Genomic DNA, 8675 nt, shown 5'->3' with positions numbered 1-8675 from the left:
AGCCCCCCTCCAGCTTGCCCATCCTGAATGTGGGTGCCCCTGCCGCCGGCATGAACGCCGCCGTCAGGTCGGCCGTGCGGATCAGCATCTGCCAGGGACACACTGTCTATGTGGTGAGCGACGGCTTCGAGGGCTTGTCCAAGGGGCAGGTAAGGGGGACGATGAGCCTGGGTGCCATGCATTTCCCAGGGGGATGGGTTTGGGCTTGGAGGGGGTGGTGGGGTGCTCCCCCCACCCCAAAACTGAGCGCTGCTGCTTTCAGATCCGCGAAGTGGGCTGGCATGATGTGGCAGGCTGGCTGGGACGCGGCGGGTCCATGCTGGGCACCAAGCGGTAAGCACAGCCCCAGGGGGGCCAGGGTATGTAGCAGAGGGGACACCACTGTCCCCGGGGATTGCGGGGAACCCCTGTCCTCACCCCACAGTCTCTCCTCCCCTTCCCCACCACAGGACGCTGCCCAAGACCTGCATGGAAAAGATCGTGGAGAACGTGCGGAAATTCAACATCCAGGGGCTGCTGGTCATCGGGGGGTTTGAGGTGCGGGGGAAATCCTCAGCCCTGTTTCGGTGGGGTTGGGGTGGGCTGTCAGCATCCCAGGCGGTGCAGGCACCCTGGGCCATCCCTTTTGGGATGCAGATCCAGCCCCGGGGCCAGCATCTCCCCAGCCCTCGGCTGCTTGCAGGCATACGAGGGGGTGCTGCAGCTGGTGGAGGCCCGCGGGCAGTATGAGGAGCTCTGCATCATCATGTGTGTCATCCCCGCCACCATCAGCAACAACGTGCCCGGGACTGACTTCAGCCTGGGCTCGGACACGGCTGTCAACGCGGCCATGGAGGTGAGGGACAGGGCAGGGGGCAGGCTGTCCCGCTCCGCCAGGTCCCATCGTGTTTTGGGATGACATGCGGGAATGAACCAGCATCCCGTCCTGGGCAGCAAAGATGGGTTTTCTGGGTGTGATTCCCCCCCTTCTCCTGGTGCAGAGTTGTGACCGCATCAAGCAGTCAGCCTCAGGCACCAAGCGCCGCGTCTTCATCGTGGAGACGATGGGGGGCTACTGCGGGTACCTGTCGACTGTCACCGGCATCGCGGTGGGCGCTGACGCCGCCTACGTCTATGAAGATCCCTTCACTATCCATGACCTGAAGGTGAGCGGGGCAGGGGGCTGCTTTCTGGAAGCATTGTTTGGGTAAAATAAGAAGGAAAACCAGGGAAGAGAGGGCTCTGGGGCAGGGCAGGATTTGGAGGAGCATGGCCAAGCCCAATGAAGCTGCTGGGTTGATGTTAGTGGCACTTGGGTCCCAACGAGAGGACTGGAGCGACCCAGGATGGCTGCCAGCATCCTGGCATTCATCTTGCAGGCCAACGTGGAGCACTTGACTGACAAAATGAAGACAGATATCCAGAGAGGGCTGGTGCTGCGGTGAGTTGGGGACCCCTGTGGACACTCACTGAAAAACCCAGCCCCGTGGCGGGGAGCAAGGCTGGAGCTGAGCCCTTCCCATGGCTGGAGAGGTTCCTTGGGTGCAGTGAGGTTCAGCGTGGTGGGCACACAGTATCCTGCCTGAGGATGCCACACTCAGCCAGGGGGGACAGTCCTGCACTGGATGCCTCCACTGCCATCCCCACCCCAGCCCCAGGGTGCTGCTGGGGAGATGGGCTGGGGCTCTGGGCCTCAGGGAGAACAAAAGAGAAAAAAAAAGGTGTTTAGAGCAGCATGGAGGGACCCCCTGGGGATGCCAGATTAAGGAGCAGCCCCCCAATCCCTTCCCTCTGCTTCCCCAGCAATGAGAAGTGCCACGAGCACTACACCACTGAATTCCTCTACAACCTCTACTCCTCCGAGGGCAAAGGCATCTTTGACTGCAGGATTAATGTCCTGGGCCACCTCCAGCAGGTATGGGGGACAGAGCCACATGGGCCACTACTGTCCTCAAGAGCTGGGCGGGCTTGACATCACCATTTCTTTGTCCCCAGGGGGGAGCCCCAACCCCCTTTGATCGCAATTACGGGACCAAGCTGGGAGTGAAGGCGGTGCTGTGGATGTCGGAGAAGCTGCAGGAGGTCTACCACCAGGGTGAGCCAAGGGCTTGGGGTTCCCATGGTGGGGTGGGGGGAGGCTGGTGGCACTGGGCAACCCCTGCTGCTCTGGGCTCTGCCACTCGGCCCCCAGCGAGATGGCCATGGTTGGCTGTGTCCCCATCCTAGGGCGCGTGTTTGCCAACTCGGGTGACTCTGCTTGCGTGATCGGGCTCAGGAAGAAGGTGGTGGCCTTCAGCCCTGTGACGGAGCTCAAGAAAGTCACTGATTTTGAGTAAGTCCCTGTCCCCATGCCCCGCTGGTTCACCAGGTCCTGGGGGGACCTTCCCAGGTTGTCCCCAGGGCCACTCAAGAGCCGTGTCCCCCCGTGCGCAGGCACAGGCTGCCGCAGGAGCAGTGGTGGCTGAACCTGCGGCTGATGCTGAAGATGCTCGCCAACTACCAGATCAGCCTGACTGAGTATATCTCGGGGAAGATGGAGCACGTCACCCGCCGCACGCTCAGCATCGAGAAGGGCTTCTAGTCCCGCCAGCCCAAGACGTAGCCCCCCTCTGCGTCCTCTCCATCCCTACGTGCTGCTCAGGGAGCACCGGGTCCCCCCTGTTCTCAGTAGCCTTGTAGCTTTGCCACCAACTCCTTAAAGCAGGCAGAGCCTGGTCCCGGCTCTCAAAACAGCACAATCCTGTCCCAAGTCGCTGGTCCAGGGTATGGTCCCTGTGCAGATGCAGAAAAGAGGTGTTGCTAGAGCCCACCTGCACAGCCCAGACCCTTAATCTTCCCTTAATAGTTTATTCCTATTATTTAATGATGGAGTATCTTGATTCCTTATTTAGCGGCTTGACCACCTGAGCCAACTGCTGCTTTTAGTTGCCTGCCTTGCGTGCGGGAGGGGAGCTGAGGAGGATGTGGTGCCATCCCAGAGTGGGTAGGGGCTGGTCCCAGGGGCTTTTGGCTGCCCTGTGAGCCCCGGTAAAGCTCCATCCTCCCATGGCATTTGCCCAGTGGGGTGTCTTGAGGGCTCAGTGCAGAGCACCAGTACTGGCAAGCCCCTCTTCCCTGGCCACCTTGCATGACGCTTGGCTGCAACTGTCACCACGTGGCCCTGGGTGCTGTTCCCGTCATCTCACCGCTGCTCTGTGACGCCTGAAATCTTGTACCGTTTGCGGTGCTGCTCTCCTCTAGAGATAAAACCCACTGAAGCCAAACCTGCCTCACCGGAGAGTGGTCATTGCGTGCCGAGTCCCCGCGGGGAGGGAAGTGGGGGCCGACCTGGGGTGAGGATGGGGGGACAGTCCCTGCAAACAAAGACAGATGGTTTGATGGAGCTGGATTAATGCCGCGTCAGGAGGTTTCCCTGCTTTGTGCATCCTCAAAGCCTGGGAGAGTGAGACCACAGGCGGCCTCTCACTGCCCGGGCCGCAGCGGGTGCAAGGTCAGCATCCCTCTGCGGGCAGACTTCGCAATCCCGGAGAAAAATTGCTTCTCCCTTGTTTTGGTTCCCACCTTCAAAGAAAGTGCAGAAGTGATTTATCAAGGCGATGTGTTTGTTTGTTAATGCAGTTTCTCAGGGCAGCTGCCAAGCACGCTGGCTCCCGCATGCAGTGCTCAGGCTTGGCTGAGCTCTGCCGTGCTCAGCCCATGCCAGATGGCTGCGTGTAGCCCCTTTCCCAGGCCGCTTTCCTCCTGGGGCTTTCTGCTGACAGCTCCAGCCTCTGGGCCATCGCCAGCACCAGGATGCATCACAGTCTTTTGGGTCGAATGTGTGGTTATTTTTTCCTCCCCATGAAGTTGTCCCCAAGTGACAAGTCCTCCCTGATTTCAGTGCTTTTTCCCCTAGCTGGCCACATTACTTGTTTTAGGCTCTGGATGAAGATAATTATTATATCTTCCCTGCCAGAGCTGGACACATGGAGAAACACTGTTTTCCTCACTGGTGGAGGCTGCTCTTCCTGGGCGAGTATCTGCTCTGGGGACCCCAGGCAGAGACCTGGCTGCTCCTCCCAGAGCCAGTGGGCTCTTCCACCATCCCGTGTGCCACTTTCGAGGAGCCCCATCTGGCTCCCAAGCAAGACCCCCCATCAGCCATGGACCCCTGCGCCGCAGTGATCCTGTGTGCCTGACTCGCCGTCGGCCTCCGAGAGTCCCCAAGGATGCTTTGAAAGCAAGTCGTGCTGGATCCATGCTTGCGGGCAGACAGCCGCTGGCATTTTCCATGACTGGGAAACGTCTGCCCTCACCGCTCGATATCCCCCGCTGAGGCAGGTCAGGGCAAAAGCAGGTCATACCAAAAAGCCCCACGGTTGTACTGTAGCCCGGGTGGAGCCTCGTGCCCGGGCGCAGCTGGCAGGTCCTGAGCATTCAGCTCTTCTCCAGCGCGCGTCTTCTCCAGCCTGGCACTCGCAGCAACAGGCAGGGCACAGCACCACAGCCCTCCAGCAGCCAGGTTTAGGTTGTGAATGGGGAAGGGGGTGTCTCCACACTCAGACCAGCTGCACATTTGGATGCACTTGGGGACAGGGGTCGCTGCAGCCCTAACACTTTGTTTCTACCCAAAAAAAAAGGCTGGAGTGCCAAATTCCTGGGGGGGAGACCAACAGGTACGGCCCCACATCCCATGGGGAGCAACCACCTGCCAGGATGAGCAGGAGGGGTGTGGTGACTGTGCACCCAAGCTTACCGGCACATCCGGCCCAGCCCCAGTTCCCCCCTGTCCCCAAAGAGAGGGCAGTGCACAAAGCCATGAGCATCCTGCAGTGAAAGGCAGGCTGCCAGGTCCCTGGAGTGAAAAGGCATGAGCCGAAGGGGCCAGCCTCCCCCCAGGCTGTGCCAAGAGCACGCGGGATGCTGCAGGATCACCCTGCATGAAGTGGTCCGGAGTATCAAGGGCAACTTGCCTGGCAGCTGGAGCACCCACATCAGCCAAGTATGACGAGTGCGACACATAAGTGGCAAGCTCTGCTCGGGGACAATTGTGCTGTTGGGGATTAAGAGCCCAACTTCTCCAGCAGAGAGAGGAGGAACTGTGCCAGAGCAGCCTCAGGCCGTGGCGATTGCTCCATTAACCACCTTCACCACAAACCAGCCCTGATGACAAATGATGACGCTTGCTTTGACTACTCTCCTCCCAGTAAAGCTGGGGAGTCCAGCACACCCAAATGGCAGCTCCCCTGTTCCCCGATGTGGACAGGCGCAACTTCTACCACCGAGCAGGCTGTCAAGACAGCCTGGGAACGGACTTGCCCTCAGCACAAGGGCAAGATGCAAACAAGATGACGGGCAAGTCTCTCAGTGGCTGTCAGGGGAAGTCTGGTATATTATAAATCACACTGGCCATTTAAATGCAGCTGGGTTTAATGCAGAAGGCAAGAACTAGGTCATTTGAGGAGTTAAAGGCATCAGCACTCTTCACCCAAGTGATGAGGGTCAAACTGTGCCCCCTCCCACCAAGGTCAAGTAAACAGGCTTGCAGACACAGGGCTGTCACCATCCCCAAGGAGCGTTCGTTCCTGGCAGCATTAGCCAGCATGCGGGGGCTTGGACACCCGTACGAACAGGGAGAGTGGGGACACAGAAAGGCCACGCTGCCCTACACAGCGCCAGGGTCTGCAGCTGAGTGGCACCGAGGGTTTGCGTCCTATGTCTCAGGGGCCATCGTCCTGCCCAGGCGAGCTTTGCAGCTCTGCATGAGCAAGTGAGCTTTGCTCACAATGTCTTTTGCTTCCTGCGCTCGGTGTGGACTTGTGGCTGCAAGGAAGTTCCCAAATAGCACACTGCTTTTGAAAAGCAGCCCTGCAGCAAGCTCCATGCAGTATCAACAAGCGCTGGAGGCGGGTGAGCCATTTCACGGGTCCAGTGAAGCGGGAGGGCGTGGGGGCCCACAGCCCTCCTCCTGCTCGGCAGGGCTGACAATGCAAGCCGTGAACCAGACGTAATGGAGCAATGCCCCGAGTCAGTTATTCTCACTATGTTTGCTGAACCCCAGCCACAACTTACATGTCCTAGAGGGATAACTGGTTTTATTTGGTATGTCACAATGTTTTAGTTTGCATTTAACAGCTCTATAACATCTTAGTAAATGCAGCTTTTTCAGTTAAAGAGAAACACCACCCCTGATGCCTGTGCAAACTGGACAGTAACACGTGGCTTGTTTTCTCCTAACTGCAAAACGCACAGGAGCTTTTTACTCTGACGTTAAGTTTCCTTAAGCTGCTCTAATGCCTGCAGGGGCATGTAGGGGTGAGAGTACAGCTGAGCATTCAGGATCTGGGAGAGAGTAATTTCTGTTTCACCTAGGCTGCACCGAGCTTTTCTTTGGGCCACCTGACTGCCAAGTCAGATGCTACATGCGCTAACGAGGACCAGAAGAGAAGTCAGGAGTTGAAGATAAATTAAGAATTTGACATTGACCTTCACAATCTGCACCAGACAGTTCTTGGTGATCATTTCAGGCAGTGTCTCCCCAACAGACTTTACAAAAACAAATCTTTGTGGTAGAAGCTGCCTTCAGAGTCTGCTACACACAAGCAGAGGCTGGCCGAGGGTTAGTCTGACAGGGAGCCACCGACACGCAGTGACCTTTCTAGCCGCCAGCAGGCTTTGCCATCCCCCTTCGATCACACAGCACAGCAGCACCTCTCACTGCAGCCCTGCTCACTTTTGCTTTGCTGATTCCCCTGCAGCTCCCATCAAACAGCCCCAGCGACACGAGACACAAATGTTAACGGAGCCTGCTACGCAAGCAGGAAAGCTCTGGAGAGCCACATCAGGTGCTGCCAGCCCCAACGTGATGTGCACAGCCAGGGGCGATGTCAGGAGCTATAGGGGCAGCCAGCAGCACCCCGTCCCAGCCCCTTCGCAGGGGAAGCGCAGCGGGAAACACCGAGGCTTTGGCTGTAGCCAGGTATGTGTGGGAAGAATGGCGCTGCGGGTCTGGGGCTGGCTGGTGCTCCAGGGAGGTTTGTAAATGGGCACCATCACTCCTCCTGCAGCTCCTTCTTCCGAAAGGCCTGGAGCCTCCTCCCCACTGTCTGCTGGACAACCTCCAGACCCTCCGCGTCCAGTTCCTTCATGAGAAGCAGGATGGCATTCAGGACATTGTTCTGTTGGGACAAGACAGACAGTGCTTTATTACAAGCATGTTAACGCCAGCCTGGGAAAGGACACTTGATTTTCAAAGAGCTGCTCTTTCTAGGAACTACATCACCACCACGGGCAGGGGTTTGCAACAGCCACCTGCAGCTACAGGGACAGATCAACCAAGCCCTCGGGGCAAACACGGGCAGAGACTGCATGTGACAAGGCTAACTGGAATGCAGGACAAACCCGTCCGCCCAGTCCAGCACAGACTGCCCACATGGCTCTGGCTCCTGGCCACCCTCCCAACTGGCTTCTGTAAGGAAAGGCACATTCAAGAGCAGCCGCCCCCTCTCTCCAGCGTGACCGCATGCGAGGGGCAAAGACAGGAACCCTCTCATCTGAGGAATAAGAAGAGCTGGTAGAATTGCAAAAGCACAAACTGTAAGGAACCCTTGAAGGTCCCCAGCCCAAGCTCTCACTAACGCAGGACTACTGCCAACACCAGACCATGGCTCTGTCAAACCACGTCTTGAAAAACTCCAGGGAGAGATTCCACAGCCTCTCTAAATAACTGTCCTTCTAGGCAAAATCTTTTTCCTAGTGTACAAACTGAACCTCCCCTTGTTTAATATTTTGTTTTCCCAAAGGCCAGAGCCTGCAGTACTACTCATGGTGCTGCAAAGCAATATACTCAAGTACGTTTAAAACATGAACGAAGAAAGATGGCAGGCAACTAATATCAGAATGAGGCAGAATGTGGTCTAGATCTCACCCTGTCTGATGGGACTGAGCCCAGCAGACAGCAACTCCCAGCTGAACAGCCAAAATCCATGAGGTTCATCCAAGGCTACACCATGGAGGGGTCTTAGGAACCACCTAAGCTTTCAATTCAGCAGTCCTGTCTACCAAGCCAACAGCCTGCCAGCTGCATTTCAGCCGCTGCCCAAATACCATGTTCTTAGCACAACCCCAGTGAAGGGACACACGTGCTCACGTGCAGACAGATCAAGAGGACAAATCCCATCAGGCTTTCTTTACATCGCATGATGTCTTAAAGATGAAAAGCAATTCGGTCTTTAAAGATACTCACTCTCTTCTTTCGGTTGCAGTCTGTCTCTCGAGGTGAAAAGGAGGAAAATTTATCCCTGGGAACAGGCTTCATACCAAGCTCCTCTCGAATTTTGCTAAGGGGAGGAAGAGCAAATGTTATTATGACCAGCTGGCAGAACCGTACTCCACCAGGCCAATCCTTTCTAATCATGGGTAACCATGCAAGAACTATCTAGCTGAAGGACTCAAGGCACATCTATTCACACACCACCACTGCCTACAGACCACAACACCTCAAGCAAAACTCCCACCTGGTAGTAAGAGCCTCACAGCTATAAAATGTAAACGAGCACGCTGCTACAAGGTGTCTGCTCGCAGCCCCACCTGGAACAACAGATTCCCATGCCTGATGCTAGCTGGGACTGCAGGCTGTGTAACACTGCACTTGAACACCACACAGTGCCACAGCACTGACATGCGCCAAAGCGTGTCGCAGAAGCAGAGATAAGCAG

The 8675-nt window shown here is 56.8% G+C and overlaps 2 protein-coding genes across 2 annotated transcripts in view; one reads left to right on the top strand and one right to left on the bottom strand.

Annotated features, from left to right (window-relative positions):
• PFKL (phosphofructokinase, liver) overlaps positions 1-3134 on the top strand; it is a 6013-nt gene extending 2879 nt beyond the window's left edge. Inside the window, 10 exon segments of the mRNA XM_009322883.1 lie at positions 3-149; positions 263-333; positions 450-537; positions 683-835; positions 981-1145; positions 1359-1420; positions 1783-1894; positions 1975-2074; positions 2206-2311; positions 2413-3134. Coding sequence (XP_009321158.1) covers positions 3-149; positions 263-333; positions 450-537; positions 683-835; positions 981-1145; positions 1359-1420; positions 1783-1894; positions 1975-2074; positions 2206-2311; positions 2413-2560 — 1152 coding nt within the window. The 3' untranslated portion in view covers positions 2561-3134.
• A 2902-nt stretch (positions 3135-6036) lies between these two features.
• Positions 6037-8675, bottom strand: part of LOC103915965 (chromosome unknown open reading frame, human C21orf2) — a 24704-nt gene continuing 22065 nt past the window's right edge. Inside the window, exons 6-7 of the mRNA XM_009322906.1 lie at positions 8204-8297; positions 6037-7136 (exon numbers count right to left, since the gene is read on the bottom strand). Of these exons, the coding sequence (XP_009321181.1) occupies positions 7011-7136; positions 8204-8297 (220 nt within the window). The 3' untranslated portion in view covers positions 6037-7010. The remainder of the gene's footprint in view (positions 7137-8203; positions 8298-8675) is intronic.

Source organism: Pygoscelis adeliae, unplaced genomic scaffold, assembly GCF_000699105.1.
Source record: "Pygoscelis adeliae isolate BGI_AS28 unplaced genomic scaffold, ASM69910v1 Scaffold554, whole genome shotgun sequence".
Taxonomy (NCBI): Eukaryota; Metazoa; Chordata; class Aves; order Sphenisciformes; family Spheniscidae; genus Pygoscelis; species Pygoscelis adeliae.
The sequence above is the reverse complement of the archived record's forward strand: the minus strand, read 5'-3'. Positions and strand labels throughout refer to the sequence as shown.